General features: G+C 40.7%; 1 protein-coding gene across 5 annotated transcripts in view; it reads left to right on the top strand.

Moving 5' to 3' along the window:
- Positions 1-24,018, top strand: part of MPZL1 (myelin protein zero like 1) — a 69,160-nt gene extending 45,142 nt beyond the window's left edge. For 2 of the 5 annotated variants that reach the window (XM_063598551.1, XM_034939741.3), the window contains 4 exons: positions 5,615-5,828; positions 6,574-6,706; positions 9,400-9,502; positions 21,017-24,018. In XM_063598551.1, coding sequence (XP_063454621.1) covers positions 5,615-5,828; positions 6,574-6,706; positions 9,400-9,502; positions 21,017-21,118 — 552 coding nt within the window. In that variant the 3' untranslated portion in view covers positions 21,119-24,018. Of the gene's footprint in view, positions 1-5,614; positions 5,829-6,573; positions 6,707-9,399; positions 10,667-21,016 lie in introns of those variants that run through there. The other 3 variants (XM_014341922.5, XM_055112031.2, XM_063598549.1) reach the window with 2 other exon arrangements.
- The last annotated feature ends 1,400 nt before the right edge of the window (positions 24,019-25,418 follow it).

The raw sequence follows: 25,418 nt of genomic DNA, 5'->3' as shown, positions 1-25,418 counted from the left end.
CACAGCTCTATGAGGAAGACAGGGTGGGGAGGATGGGAGACACTGACTCAAGAGTTATTCACCCGTGGCCATACCACACAGGTTAGAATTGTTTAAACTTCAATACGGTATGATTTCCCTTATGTATTATTTCTCTCTCAGGTAGAAAAATCTGCTTATAATATTTACGGCCTCATAGGTTTTAGGGATTACCTAAGGCAGTGCTTCTCAGTATTTTTTAAAATTTATGTTTAAAAGGAGCCTTTTCACATTTTTCTTAATCTCTGCCCCCTTCCATGAAATTTTAATATTGTAGATATCCTCTGCAACTGTTTTACATATAAAAGAGAAAGATTTTCTCAAAGCTTCCCACCCAAGAGCCAGTGTTTGCTCCCTTGGGGGAGAATCTCCCCTATGAAGAATGCATAGTCTAGAGGTCTTTATAAGAGAGGCCTTCCCTTACAGTAGCCATAAGGGTGAGCACAGGAATCCATACAGATACCATGGAAAGACATGAAGAGGCATTCTCTGCTTCACGTAAATACGGCATCAGCATAGAACATACACTAATGTTCCCATAGAGGCAAGATTAAACACATAAGTTTACTCAAGAGAGTCCAAAGAACTATTTAAACATTTAAAGATTTCCCACCGAAGTCTTCTGCAAGAGTGGGTGTGAGAGCCATTATTTAAGTCCATAGAAAATGAAGCAGTCATCAGGAAGACACCCAGAGGTAATAACTTTCTTTTAAAGAGCGGTTCCATTTATGCTGGAAACAGTCTTGTCGTGTGGGTCCATGAAGGTTTACATAACTCAAAACTTAATATTAAGAACATGCTGTAATTCTGATTAATATTTTTAGCTAATCAATTTATACTTACACACGAGTCTGATTGCAGTTAATCCCAGCATGTTCAGTTATTGACATAGGATCCTTTAATTCCAAAATGTCGGGACACATTTAATAAGATGAGTGGGTTGCTTTTTTGTTTTTATAGGTTTTACAGGAAAAGTATATTCAAACCCAGTATATTCAAAAGCCATACTGTAGATGGCTTTTTTGGCCCATGGCCTTGGGATCCACATGTCTGAAACTGAACTCATTTTTTCTCCCTTCTGTTTCCCTTTTCTGCTTTTTTTTTTTTTTTTTTTAGGGTAATTGTGTTCATCTGCAGATGAGTTTTGTAATCATTTTGTTTTGTTTTGTTTTGTTTTGTGTTTTCTGTCCTTTCCTTCCCTGTCCCTTACCACTTCCCTTCTGTCCCCAAGAAATAAGAACCTTTGCTGGTTCTTCCAACTTTGTTTCTGGCGTCTAGCTTTTTGTCAGCCTTCCTGTGTCTCTGCTGTCTATTGAGCAATGTTAACTGTGTGCCTGGTCTTGTGCAGTAGCCCCTTGTTATTCTTCTGCTTCTGTTTTTTTCATCTTTCAATCCAACCCTCATATGCCAGCAGGTGCATAGTCTTACAACAGCTCTTTCACCTTGCCACTGCAGGTTGTCAGGAACCTAGATTCCCATTGCGGACAACATTTGTCTAGAATTAAAAGCTCATTACAATTTGGCCCAGCCTACCACTTTAGCCTCACTTCTGTTCTCTTATGGCTTCACTTCCAGTTTAGTAAAAATGCTTTGTGCTTTGTTTTCCTACTTCTGAACACTTGTCATTTAAGCTGTACCCCATTTTTACCCTCTGTCTCCTCCATAATGCCTCTTTTTTTTTTTTAACCTTTTAGCCCTTAAAACTCACTACCCTTATCTGGGCCATTCCTATAATACAGATCCCTTAATATGACAGTTTTCCTCTTCTTCCTGAATATGGGTGTTTTAAGAGGACTTGCCTGTCTTACATCTTTAGTATACCTCATAGCTTTAGCACCATGGCTTGTACTTTTAAAATATTGATTGATAATGATTCTAGTCTTTTCTGTGAATTTTTCACTGTTTTATTTCCATCTCTCACTGGTTTGACCAAGACATTATTCCTCAGTTTGATTCAGCAAACTATGTAGTTCCTGCTGTGTCCAAAGTGCTAAGGAGTACAGAGATAAATACATCTTATCCTCTGCCTTCAAATGGCCCCCAATCAATGAGGGAGCCTGACTGAGGGAGCTGTCTCAGACCCAGTGCTGAGAAACAGCATCATGTAGCTCATCCCCGCTGGTTCAGAAATGCCAGGCAGGGAATATGTGGAGATGTTGTGGGAAGGGAAGGCAGACAGCAGGTGATGGAAGGATTCATTTGCAAAGCTGAGAGTTTATGGTTCATTTTCTAGTGAAGAAGAGAGAGTGAAGAACTTTAAACAGATAAGACATGATCTCACCTGAGAGGCCTTAAACATTGGAAATAGCATAAGCTTTGAAATCAGAGCTGAGTTTGAATTCCATCTCTAAAACCTGTGACTTTGGGAAAGTCACCAAGGTTTCCTGAGCCTCACATTCCCTATTTATGAAATATCAGGTAGGCGAATCTCACCTTGCAGGGTGGTTGTGAGGGCTAGAGAGTTGTTGGGAGACAGTTTTCTATGGGTCTTTCATGTTTTTGCACACCTTGCTAGCAAAGGCACTGGCTGCCTTTGTTCTGGACTTTTTTTGTACAGTAACTAGCTTTGGAAGGCAGAGATGATGTTACCCTCTGGAGCAAAGGACAAATTTGTGTATTCTTGAGTATAGTAAAGGTAGTGTCTCCTTTCAGGGCTGAAGTCAGACATGTCTTCTGCCCCTTGTAAGAGAATTGTGTTCCCTGAGCTTGGGGTTCCTCGGCTGTGATGCAATGCCTCTGCCTGCACAACATCCATGTGAGCCCCTCCATGTCATGGCTGTGGGACTTGCGGGGCAAGAGGAACAAACACATGCTTTCTGCTCATAAGGTTCTTTGTTTCTGAGTCTTCTTCATGAGAGTGAAGATTTCATAGGAGTCCGTGTCTTCTGTCAGCACCTATGAACCTGTGGCCAACTAACTTTGTTAGCTTGTAAGTAGGGTAAAATCTCAGACCCTTCACGGTTCTTAAGAAGCATTTAGGTCATATGAAATGCAGGGTAAATATTTGATAAATGTTATAATAATAACCATTATTCTTTATCAGTGATCATTTAGGCATTGTGGAAGATGATGAGTTAGACATACCAGTTAAGAGGCCATAGTCCAAGATGATGAAAACATAAAAACAGATATTGTCAGTGGGAACTGAATAGAGAGAAGAGAGAACTGAGAGAAACTAATGAGACATTGACAATATTGGGGGATTAACTGGATAGGAAGAAAGAGAATCAAGGATGACTTCAAGATTTATGGTTTTGGAAAGAAACATTAGCCATCAGTGAAGACACGATACATGAAGAGGGGAAGATGAAGTTTGTAAGAAAGGGTGACAAGCTTGGGGGAGAGGGGCAGCCAGGTGGTAAAGTGAGTAGGCAAGGAGTCTAGAGCTTAGGGGACGCTATTGATGGAGAGAGAGGTTTGGGAGTTAAGAAAATCTAGATGATCATTAAATCATAGGAATGGATGAATCTGCACTGGGGTTTTCAGCGTGCTCGAAGGGTTCTGAAAATGTTCTGTTTGAATTGCTAATAGAGCTGGTTTCTATCCCCAGCTCCACCATCACCCCGTCCATTAACCAGAACAAAGACATCAGGCCTCCAGCATAGCTGCTTGGATTAGAGCCAAGTGTGAGGATAGATCCCCTCCCACTGGGCCTTAACCCTGCTTCCAGGTGCTGAGTTTGACAAGGTTTACTTTGAGAAGACAATTCCTTTGCTGAAAGCAGGACGGAGGAGAGACTGAGGAGTGGAAAGAGAAAGGGGCTAAAGGCTGAACTTTCAAAAGCCGGCAAGAGTATCTTGTGTTATCTGGGCTTTGTTCCTTTCACACACCCATGACTTTTCCATAGGAAACCAGAAGGAAGAGGAAGAAACTCAGATTAGCTGATCTGAGATATTTAGGATTCTTTTCCTTTGTGCCTCTGTGTATCTTAGTGGTAAGCTAACTCAACACTAAGCTTTCTGAAGCCTTGGGAATCACTGGGCTCAATCATGGTGTTATTGGAAGAACATTGGCTTTGAAGACTCAGATGAGCCTAAATTTTACTCTGGGTCCCCAATTTACTATCATTGGTACCTTGGGAAAATGGCTTCTCTTAAGTCTCCATTTTGTCTTTTATAAAATTATGGGTGGTAATAATTATATCAGTGAAATATTGAGAGGATTAGAGATGATATATGAGTCTGATTCTTCCATTGAAACCTGGCAGGGTTGAGTCCCATGATCTCTAAACTTCTGTCTGGCTTAGATTCCATAACTTGTGATTTGTAATATGATGTTGCATTTCTTTTTTTTTTTTTTTTTTAATTGATCATTCTTGGGTGTTTCTCGGAGAGGGGGATGTGGCAGGGTCATAGGATAATAGTGGAGAGAAGGTCAGATAAACACGTGAACAAAGGTCTCCGGTTTTCCTAGGCAGAGGTCCCTGTGGCCTTCCACAGTGTTTGTGTCCCTGGGTACTTGAGATTAGGGAGTGGCAATGACTCTTAACGAGTATGCTGCCTTCAAGCGTCTGTTTAACAAAGCACATCTTGCACCGCCCTTAATCCATTTAACCCTGAGTTGACACAGCACATGTTTCAGAGAGCACGGGTCGGGGGTAAGGTTATAGATTAACAGCATCCCAAGGCAGAAGAATTTTTCTTAGTACAGAACAAAATGGAGTCTCCTATGTCTACTTCTTTCTACACAGACACAGTAAGAATCTGATCTCTCTTTCTTTTCCCCACATTTCCCCCTTTTCTTTTCGACAAAACCGCCATCGTCATCATGGCCCGTTCTCGATGGTCGCTGTCTCTTCGGAGCTGTTGGGTACACGTGCAGAAAGGCTGTCACTTCACACTTGGAAGATTGCACAGCGGCCAGGCAGAGGCGCTCCTCACTTCCCAGACGGGGTGGCCGGGCAGAGGCGCTCCTCACATCCCAGACGGGGCGGCCGGGCAGAGGCGCTCCTCACTTCCCAGACGGGGTGGCCAGGCAGAGGGGCTCCTCACATCCCAGAGGATGGGTGGCCAGGCAGAGACGCTCCTCACTTCCTAGATGGGGTGGCGGCCGGGCAGAGGCTGTAATCTTAGTATTTTGGGAGGCCAAGGCAGTCGGCTGGGAGGTGGAGGTTGCAGCGAGCCAAGATCACACCACTGCACTCCAGCCTGGGCAGCATTGCGCATTGAGTGAGCGAGACTCCATCTGCAAACCCAGCACCTCGGGAGGCTGAGGCGGGCAGAACACTCCAGGTCAGGAGCTGGAGGCCAGCCCGGTCAACACGGCAAAACCCCGTCTCCACCAAAAATACAAAAACCAGGCAGGCGTGGCGGCACGTGCCTGCAATCCCAGGCAGTCGGCAGGCCGAGGCAGGAGAATCACAGGAGCCCGAGGCAGGGAGGTTGCAGCGAGCCGAGATCACGGCAGTACAGTCCAGCCTCGGCAACAGAGGGAGACCGAAAAAAGGAAGAGAGAGAGGGGGAGAGGGAGAGGGAGAGAGATGTTGCATTTCTTTCTGTATGAAGTCTTTAAAAGAACCTTTCATAGCATGCACATTACAGAGTTTAGGAATTCTGCCTTTGAGAATAGTTCATGTGTTCCTTTTTTCTAATTGCAGTTTTTCCACTACTCCCAAGGGCAAGTGTACCTTGGGAATTATCCACCATTTAAAGACAGAATCAGCTGGGCTGGAGACCTTGACAAGAAAGATGCATCAATCAACATAGAAAATATGCAGTTTATACACAATGGCACCTATATCTGTGATGTCAAAAACCCTCCTGACATCGTTGTCCAGCCTGGACACATTAGGCTCTATGTCGTAGAAAAAGGTACTTCCTTGAGTATTTTGGCAGTAATAATGCAGTCTCCTTTATCTCATGTTTGGTTGGAAAACATGAGTTGCATTTCATGGTGGGTTTGGAGGGGGGATTTTTGCCATACAGTTGTGCTCCCTGTTGCCGCGAACCTGTGGCTCTACCAAACACACTTGGAGCTGGGAAACTTGTTGCTCATTCTGACCCAGAGTGGCTGATTTCTCCATTTTTATTCCTACCGTCTGGTGCCTATTGGTCTAATTTCAGGAGTATGAATTTTTCAGTGTTAATTAGAAGAAAGACCAAATTCATTACGTTTGGATGTGATGGGCAGTGGGAAAGAAGGAGATTCATACTGTTTTATATTCTCCAGGAGAAAGCTTTCAACAACAGCACAGTTATTTCTTCCTTTTGATTTTGAGAACAAACAGGAAATGCAGGTTCTGGTGTCTCATTTTTGAGACAAAGTCTGCTTTGTCGGAGAGTAGATCCAGGTAAATTCACACCTCCGGTTTTTCTTTAGAGCACTGAGAGGGATTGTAGGTGTAGAAATGCTTAGTTCCATAGTTCATTGTTTCTCATCTAATATTCATATGTCATGAATTACATAGTAATAGGATAGATAGTAAGAGCTCATAATTTGGATAATAAAAGGGTACGGTAACTGCTAAATGAAGATACTTGCTCGTTAATTTAATAAAATTCCATGTTTTCTCTCTGTAGCAATGTACCTTAAAACTATTTTGTTCTTTCCCTCTAGAGAATTTGCCTGTGTTTCCAGTTTGGGTAGTGGTGGGCATAGTTACTGCTGTGGTCCTAGGTCTCACTCTGCTCATCAGCATGATTCTGGCTGTCCTCTATAGAAGGAAAAACTCTAAACGGGATTACACTGGGTAAGAAACACTGTTTTTTTTAGGGCAGGGGTGGAGGGAGGGAATCAGGGTTTATAGAAACTTCTGTATTTAATGAAAAACGTATTTTAAAGAATTAACTACTATTTTCTTTCATGTCAGAATCAGGCAGTCTCCTTAGGAGGTGTTCTAACATGGGCAAGTGGAAATCAGTGGGCCTGCTATTAAATGTGGAATATGACTCTAATCTCTGTTCCAGTTTCCTTCTTAGGTTTGGTGAGATGAGCTACTCAGCAGTCTGTGCTCTGTGTTTCAATACCATCCACTATGCAATCAGTATTCTTAAGACATCACTTACCCAATTTAAGAGTTTAATTTCAATTTCTTGCTAATAAACTCACAAGGTGGTTCTTTCCAGTTAGGAAATATAAAACCCTAATTAAGAAGTTGTGAGCTGGAATTAGTGGCATGCGCCTGTAAGTCCCGGCTACTTAGGCTGTGGCAGGAGGATTGCTTGAGCCGAGGCGTTTGAATCTAGCCTAGGCAACATAGCAAGATCCTGTCTCTTTAAAAAAAAAAGAAAAAGAAAGAAAGAAGAAGAAAAAGCAGTGGTTTTAATAAACTACCTCCCCCAGCCCAGTGTGATGATGGTGCAGGGCTTTTCCTTTTTGTAGTTCCCCTACCCCACTCCAAGCGTAAGTAGCTTTATTGCTTTGATCATTCTTAGCTACATTCACCCAAAATGGGATAATAAGAGTTGATGACAAAATATATCAGCAATAAAGAAAAATAGACTTTCTTTTTGTTTATGGCTTCTCAGATGGAACACGTTTAAGCATAGGGTGCGTATCTAATTAAAGGACCTTCTCTTTTCCCCACTCCAGCTGGAAAGCTAACCCATATAAGCTATGTAGAACTCATGTGGTAAGACTGGGAGCAGAGGCTGGATTCAAGTTGATATAGCATGAGCAGTGTTGCAGGTGCTGCACAGATCTAACTTTAACCATCCTGAAGGGACTCTGATGTGAAAGGATTGCATGTCCTGAACTCTCTTGCTGGTGGATGGTGGGAACCTCTATCTATGGGCTCTGCTGATCTAGAGTTTTTAGGAGTGCTGTGTTTTAACAAGTTTGAGTATTCAAATTCAGATATTACTTGCTTGGAATGCTTCTATTCTGCTGACTGTATCTGCCCCCCTTGCATGGTGAGTGTTTTATGATTAAATATAGCTGGACTATTGGTTTCAACATGAGACTAATCCAGGGTGGTGACATGCCGGTCTTTGTAGTTCTTGCTTCGGGGTTAATGAGGGGCAGGAAAGAGTTCCTTAGACTCCTGCATGGCATCATGAATGCTGCTGTTCTTCTTACTTTGGTTTTTTTCCTCCTCCACCTTTTCTACCTTGGTGTGCTGGGATCAGATCCTGCTTATCTTCCACTTCTTAAGAAAAGCTGACATAGAAGACACATTGGGACTATAACAGGGCTGGGTCTCCTCTTCCACTCCCACTAGACACATGGTAACTAATCACATTGCCCATTACTGTTAATATTCCTGTGTATGTATTCAGCCCCTCTCCCTTGTTGATGACTAACCAGCTAGCTCTGAGCTAACCCAACAGCTATTATGATTTGTCCATGCATATGTCACATGTTTGTATTGGAAACATGTTGAGCATACTATCTGGATGAAATTGGATTGTGAAGTTACATAGAGTTTTTATGCACATCTGAATATTTGTGCTCTTCATGTAAAATGCCATTGTGTATATGTGTGTGTGTGCATTAGTTTTCTTTTTTCATATATGTATTATGTTATCAATAATTAAGATCCTGACTGATTATGTATTAGAATAATTAAACCATTTTGGTTCAGAGCATGTAGCCTCCCATTTCACAGAAGGAACAGTTTGCAGAATGCATGGTATGCTTTGGTCTTAGTAATGACACTTTAAATGTGATTCTCCCCAAACTCCTAAGTTTTAAAAGTATATATCAAAAGGCTTTAAGCTGTACTGATGACACATCTCATTGGAAAATCCCTACGCTGTACCCCAGCTTTCTTACTTCCTGGCATTCACTTTCCCTGATTCATTTATGAGATAGTGCTTGTTGTTAAAGACTACTGTCACTGTGAAAAGGTTCAGCCTGTGTGACATGGCATTCCCTAATTTCTCATTCATGACTTCCTGGGTTTTTGGGGGGATTTGATTGTGGTATTGGTAGGGAATAAAAATATGGAGAGAAGAAGATAAGTCAAGACTTGCCTGGATATATATCTGTAATTTAAAACATACATTCAGAAGAGGTTTGCCTTTGATTATAACAAAAGTGAATTGCCATTAAGCTAATAAAAGGTACCATAGAGCTTGTTCCCTTAAACCTTTATCCCAAAGGAGGGTTGATGGCAGGGGGAAAAGACAAACAGCAAAAGGATAAATGTGTATTGTAACTAGAATTCCAATATGATTTTTGTAAACTGGGTTGAAGAGGTTGTACCACATTTGTTTCTGTGCCTCCCCCAGTGATGAGTTCATTGACTTAGAAGAATGAGTGAGTGTCCGGTATAGAAAATAGTTTAAAAACGTGATCGTTTTGATACCCATTGTTATGTTGTCTTTTGTTTTTATATATCTGTTGCTTCATCTTGCCGTCAGTTGCATTTCTATATTTTTGTTTCTATTTATTTATTATTATTATTTTTTACATTTGTTCTTCAAATTGCCAATTCATCAGCTGCAGTACATCAGAGAGTTTGTCACCAGTTAAGCAGGCTCCTCGGAAGTCCCCCTCCGACACTGAGGGTCTTGTAAAGAGTCTGCCTTCTGGATCTCACCAGGTAATGGCTGATTGCGATTCTGCCCACTGCACTGTTCCCTACAGCTTGGTGCTCTGTCACTTCCTTGGGTGTGGAAAAGAATACTGAGCTATGAGAGACAGAGACAGAGACAGAGACAGACAGACAGAGACAAAGAGAGAGTGGGAGTGAGGAATTAAAGGGCTGGCCTAGGAAGACCACAGGAAAATATGTGGTGAAGAATCTGCTTGAATAAAGATTTCCATGAAACCACCAATAACATAAATTGTTTACTAACAATGTAGCTTCCTTGCCTCAAGCAGAATTAGGAAATGGCTTTGTCAGTAAAAGATTCTTTAATTGCCCAAGGAAATGAATCTAGTGAAGGAGATTCTTTCTGTATTGAGGTACTCTAAGATAAGAAATTAGCAGGGAAAAGTTGGTATTCTTAGTATTGATAATAAAACCAAAATTATTTTCTATGGATTCTTTAGAAAAAATGGAAAGTAAGCATTTATCTCAATAATTAATAGGCTTGATGAACAAGGAATGGTTTTGGTTTCTACTTGTAGAAAGTACAGAAGAGAAACAGGTTTTATTTGGAAGTTAGCATATAATCTAGCTTTGTGTGTTTTGGCTATAGTATTTTAATTATAACTGTGGCTTGGCAAAAATTCCATAGCTTAGTTCAGTTTGATTTTTCTGGGGTAGAAAGCATGCTAAAGAATTTGGCCAGTTATAGCTTTGTCCTAAAAAGGTGTTAGCTGGTGGGAATGGATTTAAGAGGAAATAAGGAGAGTAACAGTGTTTTGTGGGAAAAGTACCCATAGTCTTATTCCATAGTTGTTATATGTGGTAAGGAAACTAAGGCATGTGATGTTAAATTACTAAAAGCACACACCCCTTTAGTGACAGAACTGGGGCTAGAACCCAGGTGTCTAGATAGCATGTTCTCTACCACAGCATCAGGCTCATTACTTGTTCCTGTTCTATCTGTCTGTCTCTCTCTCACATTACATAATATGTCAGATACCTCAGTCTACTAATTTGGGTTGTGAACAGGAATAGGGTTGTAAATGAAGACATGAAAGTTACATACACATAGGCATAGCATCTAAAAAAGCATTGGAACATTTTTCTTCCGCCCTTGAAGCACTATGGAAGTTGCTTTTTTGCTGAAAACAAACCAGAAAAAACAAAAAGAAACTGTGGTTTTCAAGACAGTGGAACACAAATTATGCAGCACCGTCATCCCCAAAAGAAAGGAAACAGACAATGTGAGCCGTGTTATTGCCCCAGTGTACTGCCTTGAAGCAGTTTCCACACTGCAGTGTAGGTGGGGAAAATGGAAACTGGGCCCAGCTGTCTCACTGAATTGAGAAGGCAGAAATCAGAATTTGGGGAGGTCAAGGAGGCTAAGATTTATGAGGCTGAGTACCAAAGAAGGAACCATAGAGAGAGTGTGCTAGGATGAGCACGAGCACTTCAGAGATTTGGAGCGGGGTCCCCTTGAATCTTTGTCTGATTACAGAGTTGTATACACATAGGAGAACACTCTCTGAAACCAGGGGAAGAACTACCTGAAATGCAGTAGGTTGCACAATGCCTGGTGCTCACACAGGTGTGGGACTAGTTTGTGTTCCTAAGAGCCAGAGTAGAGAGACTTATAATACACAGGGTATTGGTTGGGGTTCTCAAAATGGTCATACCTAAATGGGCTAAATTAGTACCAGAATAAAAGATGCTATGGACCCACCATAACAAAGCTTAAAAGGAAGCCTTTAAAGAATCAAACTAATCCAAAAGTAATTTAATTGCATTTTACAACAAAATCCAACACTCTTTATGCTACAACAAAATTCAGCACCCAACAATGTACAATTTACAATGTCTGGCACCAATCAAAAACTACCAGGCATGGCCTGGTGCGGTGGCTCATGCCTGTAATCCCAGCACTTAGGGAGGCCAAGGCGGGTGGATCACGAGGTCAGGAGTTTGAGACCAGCTTGACCAACATGGTGAAACCCTATCTCTACTAAAAATACAAAAATTAGCCAGGTGTGGTGGCGCACACCTGTAATCCCAGCTACTCAGGAGGCTGAGGCAGGAGAATCACTTGAACCCGGGAGGCAGAGGTTGCAGTAAGCCGAGATCACACCACTGGCACTCCAGCCTGGGCGACAAGAGTGAGACTCCATCTCAAAAAACAAAAAACAAAAAAAAAAAACTATCAGGCATAAAAAGAAACCAAAAAATAAAACACATAAGCCAGATATAGTGGTGTGTACCTGTAGTCCCAGCTACTTGAAAGGCTAAAGTGGGAGGATTGCTTGAGCCCAAGAGTGTAAGACCAGCCTGGGCAATATAGTGAGACCCTATCTCAAATAAATAGATGGGTGGAAAGAAGGAAGGATGGATGGATGGATAGATTAAAAAATAATAATAATTTAATAATTACAATAAAAAATCAGGAGAAATCAATCAGAAACAAATTCAGAATGGATGGAAATGATGGGATTCATAAACAAAGACCTTAAAATGAGTATTATAAATCTTATTAGTAAACTTAAAGATGTAAAGGAAAGCTTGAACCCAATGAGGAAAGAAATAGATATCTAAAACAGACCAAAATGGAACTTCTGGAAATAAAAAAAAATTGGATGGTGTTAACAACAGATTAGACACTGCAAAAAAAAAGGTCAGTCAACTTGAAGACATAGCAATAGAAACTATCCAAAATGAAGCTCAAAGAGAAAGACAGATGGCGGGGTGAAAGTGAACAGAGCCTAACACGGTGAAAACCCATCTCTACTAAAAATACAAAAAATTAGTTGGGCATGGTGGCATGCGCCTGTAGTCCCAGTTACTCAGGAGGCTGAGGCAAGAAAATCACTTGAACCTGGGAGGCAGAGGTTGCAGTGAGCTGAGATCATGCCACTGTACTCCAGCCTGGGTAACAGAGCGAGACTCTGTCTCAAAAAAGAAAAAAAGAAAGAAAAGAAAGTGAACAGAGCTTCAGTGAGCCACCGGACAATATCAAGCAATCTAATTAGAATCCGAGAAGAAAAAGGGAGAGAAAAAATATGTAAAGAAATAGTGAAATTTTTAATAAATTTAATGAAAAACATAAACACACAGAAAGAAATAGCGAAAATTGCTGGGCGCAGTGACTCAACACCTGTAATCCTAGCACTTTGGGAGGCTGAGGCGGGTGGATCACCTGAGGTCAGGAGTTCAAAACCAGCCTGGCCAACGTGGCAAAACCCCATCTCTCCTAAAAATACAAAGATTAGCTGGGCATGGTGGCAGGCGCCTGTAATCCCAGCTACTTGGGAGGCCAAGACAGGAGAATTGCTTAAACCACAGAGGTGGACATTGCAGTGAGCCAAGATTGCGCCAGTGCACTCCAGCCTGGGCAACAGAGTGAGACTCCATCTCAAAAAAAAAAAAAAAAATTGACTCTTCACAGCAAAAATAATGACAGCATTTTATGAGGCTATAACATGTGGAAGTAAAATGTATGACAACAGTAGTACAAAGGATGGGGTGGGAGGATGGAAGAATACTGTTGTAAGGTCCTTATATTATCCATGAAATTATAATTTGAAGGTAGACTGTGCTAAGTTAAAGATATATGCTGCAAATTCTAGAGCAAACACTGAAAAAAATAAAAGAGATACATACAGCTAACAAGCTCTATCTCCAAATGGCAATACTGATAAGAACAAAATTCTGACATATGCTACAACATGGAAAATGGTAAAGGCGGATGGTAATAATATCAATGATGGCTTCAGAACAAGAAATAGATCCAGAGATAGAGGGACTTTTTATGATGATAAAGTGATCTACTTACAAAGAAGACATAATCCTAAATGTTTATACTTCTAATAGTAGAGCTTGAAAATAAGTAAAACTGAGAGAATTGGAAGGAAAAATTGACGTATTTACAATCATAGTTGGAGGTTTCAACAAGAAACTTTAATGTAATCATTTCAAAATACTCAGTTAATCCAAAAGTGAGCAGGAAAGGAGGGGGAAATGAGCAAAGGGTAGATGGGGCAAATAGAACACGAATAATGAAGTGGTAGATTTAAACTCAACCAGACTGATGATTGTATTACTATAAATGGGCTGAGTGTGCCAATAAAAGGTGGAGATGGACAAATTGGATAGAAAAGCAAGAACCAATCATATGCTGTCCGCAATAAACCACTTTAAATAAAAAGATCCAGGTAGGTTAAAAATATTAATACAAGAATGAAATTGAAAGCAGAGTCTTGAAGAGATATTTGTACATCCATGTTCATAGCAGTATTATTCACAAGAGCCAAAATACAGAAGCAACCCAAGAGTCCATCAGTATACAAGTGGATAAATAGAATGTGGTATATATTTACACAATGGAATATTATTCTGTCTTTAAAAGGAAGGAAATCCTGACACATGCTACAACATGGATGAATCTTGAAGATATGCCAAGTGAAATAAGCCAGCCACAAAAAGACATACTATGTGATTCTACTAATATCCCATACCCTACAGTGGTCCAGTTCATAGAGACAGAAAGTAGAGTGGTAGTTGTTGGGGAAGAAGAATAGGGAGTTGTTTAATTGGTACAGTTTCAGTTTTTGCAGGATGAAAATATCCTAGAGATTGGTTGCACAAGGATGTGAATGCACTTAACACTACTAAGCTGTACACTTTAAAATGGTAAAGATGCTAATTTTTATGTTATATATATTTTACCACATTTTTTAAACAGTAAAAGGATGGAAATGATATGCTACATTAACACTAATCAAGAGAAATCTGGGTGGTAATAACATCAGAATAGGCTTCAGAACAAGAAATAGAACCAGGGATAAAGACAGACTTTTTATGATGACAGAGTGATCTACTCATAAAGAAGACATAATCCTAAATATTTATACTTCTAATAATAGAGCTTGAAAGTAAGTGAAGTAAAACTAAGAGAATTGAAAGGAGAAATTGACATATTCACAAACATAGTCGGAGGTTTCAACACTCCTTTCTCAGCAGTTGGTAAAACAGGTTTACAGAAAATCAAAAAAGATGCGGAAGACTTAACAGTGAAACCAGTTTGAGCTAATAGACATTTATAAAACACTCCTTCCATCAAGAGCAGAATTCTTACTTTTTTTAAGTACACATGAAAATTAACCAAATATAGACCATATTCTGGTTCATAAAACAATTCTCATTAAATTTAAAAGGGTTGGAATCATATAGAGTACGTTCTCTGGCCACAATGGAATTAAACAGAAATCAACAGAAAGATACCTGGAAAGTCTCAAATATTTCAAAATTGAACAACCCATGAGTAAAACAAGAAGTCACAAGAAAAATTAGAAAATATTTTGAACTAAGTGAAAATAACAACATATCAAAATTTGTGAGATATAGCTAAAGAAGTGCTTTGAAGATTTGTAGCATTAACTGTTTATATTAGAAAAAAATAAAGCTCTAAAATTGATGATCTAGGCTTCTGTCTGAAGAAACTAGAAAAAGAAGAGCAAATTAAACCCAACATAAACAGATAGAATTAATAAAGAGAAGAGCTGTGGAAAAATCAGAATTAATAAAGAGAAGAGCTGTGGAAAAATCAGCTGACATTCTCATTGTTTCCCTGTAGGTAATCTGTCGCTTCTCTCTGGCTGCTTTTCGGATCTTCTTTATGCCTTTGGTGTTTGGCATTTTATATACTATTTAATTATAGATTATCCCTTGTTGCATCTGCTTGTAATTTCATTGGACCTCCTGAGTCTTAAGGTTGATGTCTTTAATAAATTGTAAAAAATTTCCAGTCACAATCTCTTTGAATTTTTCCTTTCTGCATTTTATCTATTTATCTTTTTATGGAACTCTGATTATATGTGTATTATACTTTCTCTATGCTCTAAGTCTCTTAACCTCTCTTGCAGATCTTTCATTGTATTGTCTTTCTGCCATTTTCTGCATAATTTCTTCATCTGCCTTTATTCACTAATTCCTTAGCTGTGACTAGTCTACTGTTTAGCCCCTTTTAAAAGTTTTTAAACTTCAATTTCATATTACAGGTTTATTTTCTAGAAATTTTATTTGGTTCTTTTTTAAATATACCTGGCTAATTTTGATAGTTCCTTATAACTTCATATTTTCAACTATCTTATTTAAGCATGTTAAATATTCTTATTTTATACCTCAAAACTGATAATTCCAGTGTCTGTAGTCTTTATTGATCTGAGTACGGTTTTTGTTTCTATATTTCTTGCTAATGGTGGCTATTTTCTCATCTCATGGGTGTTTTATAATTTGAAGACTGTACTTACGTTCTTGGCACTTTGTACAAATTGATTGAGTCTTCATTTAAAATATATTTACTCATGAGAAGATTTGTATTTCTTCTGCCTGTGTCTTGGATACTACCAACCCAGTGAGAAGAAATGCACAGGAGGTAAAAAAATTTTGAGAACTTGAATGGTAGACTGTAATGGCCCCACAAAGAGGTCCACATTCTAATCTCTGGATTCTTTAGGATATGTTACCTTACGTATCAAAAAGGACTTGGCAGATGTGATTAAATTGCCTTGAGATAGGGAGATTGTCTTGGGTTATCTGGGTGGCTCCATTGTAACCATAAAGGTCCTTAGAAGAGGGAGGCAGAAGGGTAAGCATCCGGGAGAGACTGGAAGATGCTATACTGCTGACTTTAAAGATGAAGAACTCATAGCCAAGGAATACAGGCAGCTTCCAGAAGCTGGAAAAAGCAAGGAGACAGATTCTCTCCTAGAGCCTGTGGAAGGCATGCAGTCCTATTGACACCTTGATCTTAGCACAGTGAAACACATTTCAGACTTCTGACCTGTAAAACTGTGAGATAATTAATATGTTTTTAACACCTTTAAAATTGTCTTTATTCTCCTCCCTCAAACTTGATTGCGAATCTGGTGGGGTAGGATTCCCGGTTGGAAATCATTTTCCTTCAGCATTTTGAGTCATTGCTGATTGTTCTGGCTTCCAGCATTGTGGCTTAGAAGCTGATGCCATTCTGATTCACTCTTAGGGCAGAGGAAGGTGGGGTCATCTACCTGAGCAAAGGGAGAGTAAAGACCAGAACCAAACTGGGGCTCTTCCAGCCAAGTGGAGTGGGAGGCTGGGTTGGGAAGGTGTTAGATAGGCGCTACCTAGAGTTTAGAGTGTTAAGGCACTGGGGAAAAAAATAAGAAAATTTTTTTTCTTTGTGAAGCTTAGTTTTGAATGAGATTGGTATAAAGTAATTTTTGTATATGTATTTGAGGAGCAGTTGGTTTTCTAGATCCTTTTCTGGATATCGTTGATGCTTTGTATGCAAAAGGTAGGTTTTTGGGTTATGTTGTTAAACAGTGATTGAATGGAATATTTATGTATTTGTCAACTATAGTGCATAGCATAGATAGGGTAATGTTTCAAGAAGTAGTTATGTGCGTTTTTCCTTTAGTCCTCACAATAGTCCTCCAGGGTAAGTTCTTCTGTTGTCTCTATTTTACACATGAAGAAACTGAGGCTTAGTTAGGCAAGTCACTTGCTCAAGGTCAGTAGTTAGTGGCTGAGCCAGATCTGTCTGGTTCTAAGGCACATGTATATTTTATCCTGTCCAATTTTTTTCACCTCTGCTTTGATAATCAGTATTTGTCTCATTTATCTCAAAGAAAGTCATAATACATAGCTGTGTTTCATATTTATATTTTACTTAAAAAACAGTGGAATAAATACTAAAAAAAAGGTGTTCTGTCAGTAGTCAATGAGCACATGGTAAAAATAGATGTTCTTTCTTAGTGATTCGTGCTAGGCTTTTGGGGATGATTCCTCTAACACCTGAAGGACTAGAATCAAATTAAATAGGGCTACAGGCTACAGAGACTGTGAAAGGTGTACTACAGGACACAACGTAATGACTCCTGAGCAGTTAATTTGTAGTTAGAAGCAGGTCTCTTTGCTTTTCTAGAATCCTTTCTTCCTGGACCTTCTCCCCCAACCTTCACCAGTTATGGTTTTTTTATTGGAATAAATAATTAATTTTGGTACAAGTAAACTTCAGAGGTAATTTTATCTCTAGTTGTAATTAAAATAATAGGCCTCTATTAAGCAATGTGTTTCTTGAAACATTTTCAATAGCTAAGGCCTATTCATGTAGAAAGTAGCTGAAAACATACTCAGACCAATTTTTCACTTTATTGTTGTAATTCTTTGTGTAAAAGCAAAGATAAATAAATAAATGAAATGGAGGGTGGGGAGGGTGAGTACCAAGAGATAGAGTAAAACAGCTAGGTTAATGTAGGTTTTGTTGTTGTTTTCCCTCTTTATTATACCCAAAAGTGAATGTCTTAGCAATGGTGGGTTCATTTCAAAGTTGATTGTGGTTCTGTGGATCCTCTTGAAGTCCTGAGCAGCCTCATTTGCCCTCAAAATCGAGGTGCTGAGGCATGTTCCATAGAGACTCAGGGCTCCTTCCACCTCTAAATAGCACTCAGAATCAAACTTCATAGAGGCGTTCTAGATTGAGCTAGATCTGTCAGCAGACCCCAATCTCAACCTACATCTGCAGTTTCTCTGCATCCTTTCTTTCATCCATCCCTTCATCCAGCACCTATGTTCTGCCAAGTTCTAGGAAGTTAACAAAGTCCCTGACTTAAGACCTTATTATATTCTAAGGGGGAAGAGGAATGAGGATAACATCAGGCAGTGGTAAACAGTTTGAAGAATACCAAGTCCATCAGCAGGAAGGGATTTCTTCAGTGTTTTCCCATTTACTTTCAAGAGATAGTTGTATTCTTTTGACATGAAAGACAATACTGTCTCACATGAAAGACCTCATTGATATTTTAACATTTACAGACTAAAAGATAATTCTGTGTTCTTTTTCCTCTTTACTTTCTCTGTTCTCATTCTTTTCCACTCACGTAATGTATCAATTATCTACTGCTACGTAACAAACCCCCCAAAATATAGTGGCTTAAAACACGCACTATTTATTTGGCTCCCCATTCTGTGGATTGGTCGAGCAGATTCTGGTCTGGATGAGCTCAGCTGATCTCTGCTGGCTCACTTGTGCATCTGCAGTTGGCTAGAAGGTTGACTGGTAGCTGGACAGTCTACAGTGGTCTCACTTACAGTCTAACCATTGGCAGGCTGTTGGCCAGGCAGACAGAGGACAGCTGGGCCATGCATCTCTCATCAGCCATCAGGCTGACTTTGGCTTCTTCACATGGTAGTGGTGGCTGTGTGGGTCCCAAGATCAGTGAGAGTGGAAGTGGCAAGGTCTGTTGAGGTCTGGGTGTGGAAACTGCACAGCATCACTGCTGCCTCATTCTGTTAGTCAGAGCTGATCACAAGATCAGCCCAGATTCAAGGGGTAGAGAAACAGATTTCTACTCTTGATGGAAGGACCTACAGCATTATGTTGCAAAGAGTAAGATGCAGTGAAGGAAAGAGTTTGTAGCCATTTGTGCAGTCAGTCACACATTGTAAACCCCTTCTCCCATGAACATACCCTAAAACTCTTAGTGAGTTTTTAGGAATTATGATATGGGGTTTTATTATCTAAGAATTTATATAATTTAATATTGGGAGTTCCGTCCTATTCTTGGAAATAGCTGTTACCAGGGAACAGTTAGTTTAATTCTGTTCCTAGTAGAAAACAGTCTTTTTTTTGTTTTTTTGAGACGGAGTCTCGCTTTGTCACCCGGGCTGAAGTGCAGTGGCGCTATCTTGGCTCACTGTAAGCTCCGCCTCCTGGGTTCACACCATTCTCCTGCCTCAGCCTCCTGAGTAGCTGGGACTCCAGGCACCCACCACCATGCCCGGCTAATTTTTTTGTATTTTTAGTAGAGACGGGGTTTCACTGTGTTAGCAAGGATGGTCTCGATCTCCTGACCTCATGATCCGCCCGCCTCGGCCTCCCAAAGTGCTGGGATTACAGGCGTGAGCCACCGCACCCGGCCGAAAACAGTCTTTTTAACTTCCTTTTGTTTTTTGGTGGGGTTAGCATTTAACTTGCAGCTTTCTGAGATGAATATAGAGGGTCTGTATGATTATTAACCATGTGATCTGTTAATATTACCTATGACAGCCATTATAGACTAAAGATAAACACTAACAACAAAAAACAAAAATGTAGATATTATTAGTAGTACCATTTTAGAGATGAAGAAACTTGTGCTTAGAAATTTGCAAATGTGCCCAGGGCCACATGACCAGTGCTCTTCTCTAAGGTTCAACAAAGACGATATCATAATTCAGACTGCAGATCTGCCAACATTCAAATGGATCTAGTCCTCGAGTGTTATTTTCTAACTCTGCTTTTAGATGCACCATTGTATAGCCCTTACAACTGGGCCTGTCCCTTCTGTAGACGTGGGAGTAGCTGAACTCCACAGAACCCCAGGTTACACACTCAGGACACAGGTTGTTAGGGCTCCTGGATGAGGGTAAGTGTGTTTATTTTAAACCACGTGCTTTTGGCTATTGAGCTTATGATTTCAAAGGTGAAAGCTTAAACACATTATTAGACTTCTCAAGGAGAGTTCCCCTAGATTGGGAGAAAAGTTGACATTGGGTAATATTAAATTTTTCTTTTAAAACCAGGGCTATTTTGTTGTTGTTTACAATTTTAAGAGTCTAGACTGAAAGAGTCATGAAATGCAGCCACCTATCTGACCTCTTCCCCCAACAGTTAGGGAATTCGCTCTGCCCCCAGGCCACCCAACATTCCCTTGCTCTCCTGAATGGGATTCTGACAATTCCCTGGAATTGTAACCTCTTCCTTACTGCTGAAGCTGAGAAGAGGATCTTTTCTACTTTCCTCCATTTAGGGTTTTTCTTTATATCTGTGTAGATTGTGGCTTTTTGTTTTTTCTTTTTAATTTTATTTTAAAACAGGAAGAACAGTTATCTGATATTAAAAATCAAGGAAGCAATATTTGTATTGGTCACAATACGCTCAGACTAAAAGAATTATGCTGTAAGTAGTTGTGTTGAAGAATATTTGAAGTGCTTTTAAACTATTTGTTTAAAACTATACCTATTTGTATAACGTGACCAGATCAAATTGATTGTATCTTTGGGTGGCACCAAATATGTTGGTTTCTTGCATGGATTGATTATTCTGAAGCTCATGATTTCTGTGGTTCTCAGGTGGGTGGAAGTTCCCATCTTAGTCCTTAAGACTCTTACCCCAATTGTAAGAGCTGAGGAATTCTGTGATAGCTATTAAGATAAGAGATATTCCTAAGAAGGAATATATTATTACAGAAATTTTCAAACATCAAAAAGGTTTGAAAGAATAATGTAACAAAGCCCCATGTACTTGCTTTAACTATTGTCAACGTATGTCCAATCTTGTTTCAAAGTCAGTCCTGGACGTATCATCCATAAGAAGTCTTCCTGAAGACATTCAAGAGGGAAGTCTTTGCTTTGGAACCCTGATGTGATCACGTTAATCATTGCTTCTATGCCTGTAGCTGAAGGAACCGCCAGCTTTTTCAGTCCTCTAATCCTTCTGCTTCCCTTTTCCAGGGCCCAGTCATATATGCACAGTTAGACCACTCCGGCGGACATCACAGTGACAAGATTAACAAGTCAGAGTCTGTGGTGTATGCGGATATCCGAAAGAATTAAGAGAATACCTAGAACATATCCTCAGCAAGAAACAAAACCAAACTGGACTCTCGTGCAGAAAATGTAGCCCATTACCACATGTAGCCTTGGAGACCCAGGCAAGGACAAGTACACGCGTACTCACAGAGGGAGAGAAAGATGTGTACAAAGGATATGTATAAATATTCTATTTAGTCTTCCTGATATGAGGAGCCAGTGTTGCATGATGAAAAGATGGTATGATTCTACATATGTACCCATTGTCTTGCTGTTTTTGTACTTTCTTTTCAGGTCATTTACAATTGGGAGATTTCAGAAACATTCCTTTCACCATCATTTAGAAATGGTTTGCCTTAATGGAGACAATAGCAGATCCTGTAGTATTTCCAGTAGACATGGCCTTTTAATCTAAGGGCTTAAGACTGATTAGTCTTAGCATTTACTGTAGTTGGAGGATGGAGATGCTATGGTGGAAGCATACCCAGGGTGGCTTTAGCACAGTAGCAGTACCATTTATTTGTCTGCCGCTTTTAAAAAATACCCATTGGCGCTGCCACTTGAAAAGAATATGAGAAGTTTTTTTGAAGTTTTTCTCACTAATATATGGGGCAATTGTTAGCCTTACATGTTGTGTAGACTTACTTTAAGTTTGCACCCTTGAAATGTGTCGTATCAATTTCTGGATTCATAATAGCAAGATTAGCAAAGGATAAATGCCGAAGGTCACTTCATTCTGGACACAGTTGGATCAATACTGATTAAGTAGAAAATCCAAGCTTTGCTTGAGAACTTTTGTAACGTGGAGAGTAAAAGGTATCGGTTTTATTCTTTGCTGATGTCCTTTCTGCTTGAAATAACAGTCACCATACAGCTAAAGGAGAGGAGTTTCTTTCCTTCTAAGTAGGCAGAAATGGTATCATTATGTTGCCACTCTCCAATCTCCCAGAGCTCGCTCTCTAGAGAATCACCTTCTTTCGCTTTTTTTTTTTTTTTTGAGGTAGGGTCTCACTATGTTGCCCAGACTAGCCTTGAACTCTTGGGCTCAAGTGATTCTCCCTCCTCAGCCTCCCGAGTAGCTGGAACAAACTATAGTTGCACCACTGCAGCTGGCAAGAATCACCTTCTTTATAAAGCGTCAGTCATGCTTCCAGCAAGAGGCAGCATCAGTCATGGCTTTATAACAGCTTCATGGTGCCTCAAAGACTGTTGAGGTTAATGAGAGCCTAGATTAGACAGTTTGGCTGTCCTTCCCTAAAACTTGTTTTCTCCTATTCACTACTCCCCACCCCACTTAAAATCTATGAGTTTTTACTTTTTACTGGGAATGGAAAGTGTGGTGAAGATCATTCAACATTTATCTTGTCATTTCTCCCATTTTCTGAATTTTTTTTTTAATTTCCCCCCTTTTAAAATTGTCCGAAAGCCCACAGTTATGGAAAGAATACTGTCTAGATGGTCTGCACAACGTGTTTGGGGTGAGTGGGAGTGAGGGGCAATGTTACTTTTTCTCCCTGTAGTTTGGAGTCCATTATGAGCTGCTGCTTTTTCTTCTCATCTTGTCGTCTTCTGGGGATGTTTGAAGGCTGAGTTCCAACAGAATTCACAAAGGGAATAAAACAGGATTGAGATTTTGAGGTGTGCACAAGGTGGTAAGATAAAGGGCATATGAGCTTCAAAACTAATGCTGTTGCATACATGAAGCCTTTTGTTTTTTGAGGAGCTATTTTTGTTATTCTTGTAACGCTCCACCTTACATGCCACGTCTGTGTGAGTCAACAGGGATCAGGTTTGGTCACCACACACGTCTGAAGCTGGGCAGCGTCTGCTCTGTGTTCTGTGTGGAATGGAGAAAAAAACGCCTGCCCTGCTGCCTTCCGTGTTCATAGGCCCAGCCCAAGAGAGTGACACACAGTGCTGGCCCTGAGATATTTCCACAAAGTGGTCAACTCTGCCTTGCATCCTGAAACTTTTTGGGCATCTATTTTGAAAACTATAGGAGCCTTTGGAAGGCCTCTTATGTTTGGAGGGGAAGGGTGTTGAGATTGTCACCATCCTTCAAGCTGGGACTCCTGGTGAGCCTTTGCCACCATGAAAACCACATAGCTGACCAGGGCTGTGCTTGAGGTACAGAGGACACACATTGTAGACAGGCCTGTGTCATGTTTCCTTACAGTCATTTTTTACAGAGAAAAGGGGCATTGTTTTTTCACTGCTTTCTCAACAGTTCCTGTGAATAAATGAAACATTTCGGAGCTCCCTGAGAGCAAGAGCCTTCACTTCTTCTTGCGGTGCCGGGACCATGTGTTGGTGAAGCTGGTGCTGTGGGGGCCACTCACTCGAATGACACCTGGAGGCCTGTTCCTCCCTTACCACTCCCTTCCCCAGCCCGACTTCTTGGCCTCCTGCCCAACCAGACACCTCAAACTCTGTCAGCGCCCTGGCATTCTGGCAGAGAATCCTCACCAGTTCTCACCAACCTTCCCCCCAGGCAAGGGCAGCTGCCAGCATGGCGCTCTGCCAGGACAGGTTTCCCTGAAGGAAGCTGCTCACACTGAGATGAGCCTCTCAGGGCAGGACCTCTTCCCAAGCCCTGCACACCCACCCCTGCAGCCCTTTTGGCTCCCCTTTTTCCTGTGCCTCAGCACTCCTTGCCTGGTTGCAGATAATGAACTAAGGTTGCCTAAAGGGCAGATCTGCCCTCTCCATGTCTTCGTCCTGGCAAACAGGGTCGTCTTAAAATTATGCGCTAATTCTGTATGGGAGCACTCAAAAGGCATTACTTAGAGATTGCAATTTCAAACTATCTCTAGTTTTTCAATGGAAATGTATCAGCTAGGGAAAAACCATCAAGCTCATTATTATTTTTTGATCTTCAGTTGTATTTTTGTGAATATTTTAATACATCGTTTTCAATTTCTGAATTGTGTTGTGTGCTCATTTTGACCAGAATAGAAAAAGAGATATGCCTTTCACTCATATCATTCCAGCTACACCTGCCTTCTTTTCTTCAAAAATGCCGTCCGTGTGCCTGCTTCTGGGCCTTTGCACATGCTGTGCCCTGGGCCTGAAGCACGCCTTCTGCCAGTATTCCTGTGGTTTGCTCTCTGACTTCCTTTAAGCCTCTGCTCAAATGTTACCTCCTCAGGGAGACCTTCTGTGATATATAAAAGAGCAAGCCCCCCACCCCACCGCCTCAGCCTTCCTGGCCCCCTCAGTTCTGCTCTAGTTACTCTATTTCTCTCCCTCTTTCCCAGTACACACTTGTCTGTTCTCCCCCGTTAGAACATAGTTAACAAGAGACCAGAACCTTGCTGTTTTGTTCACTGCTCCGTCTGCAGTAAGGGGAACAGCACCTGGAACTTAGCTGCTCAATACATGTTACCTGGATGGATGAGTAGGTGGAAGCATTCATCCATTCAGCAACCTACACTGAGAACAATCCTGTGCCAAGCACTGTGCTAAGCATAAGGAAACAAAACAAGACAAAGCTCCTCAAGGAGCTTGCCACAGGGTGGAGGTGACAGGTGACATGAATGGAAGTAACTAGTAGTTACCAAATACTTGGTGTGAGCCAGGCACTTTGCATGTCTTCCTCTATTATTTCTGTGAGTTAACAGTAATGGTACTAATCTTAATCCCATTGTTTGAAAGATTATATGGCTTACCCAGGGCCACTTAGCTAATAAAGGAACAGAGAAGAGGGGCTGGGCCTGTGGCTGCTGTTTGATCCACAGCCTTGTTCCTAACCACTATGCCCTGTGGCCTCTCACACCAAAAGGAAGTACCAAACTGCTTCCTTACTCAAATAACTGTGCTGAAATGCAGTTGCAGTTTTCTCCCAGTCCCTTAGGAGCTGGTTAGAGAGTCCCTTAGGAACTTGAGAGGGTAGTGTAGTCTAGGTGGTAGGCACAGATGTCTGAGAGCTTTAACCTCAGTCTGGAAGACAATGTGGTGACTTAATTTGTTGAGAACTATGTTACAAATAATGTGTTACTAATAAAACATTGAGGCTTTGCAGTGACTTAGTAATTTTATAAATTACCATGGATTCACAATGAGCCCCTGCCTTGCATAACTTTGGGCTTGCAAAACCTAATGCGTTCTTGAGTGGGAGAAGATGAGTTACAGCTGGCAGGAACTCCCCTGGGAGTAATTCTCACATGTGAACAGCATCCATCTTGCGTGATGTGACAAAAAGAAAAGGGATGCTTCCTTCACCACACAAGGGCAGCAGTGAGTGATGGAATCACATTTTTGTCATCTCTGCAATTCCTTCCAAGTCAGCACTAAGTGTCGGAGGGCATCCACCTGCTGGGGCTCT

This window comes from Pan paniscus, chromosome 1 (genome assembly GCF_029289425.2).
Source record: "Pan paniscus chromosome 1, NHGRI_mPanPan1-v2.0_pri, whole genome shotgun sequence".
NCBI classification, from domain to species: Eukaryota; Metazoa; Chordata; class Mammalia; order Primates; family Hominidae; genus Pan; species Pan paniscus.
This window is presented reverse-complemented; position numbering and strand designations above follow the sequence as displayed.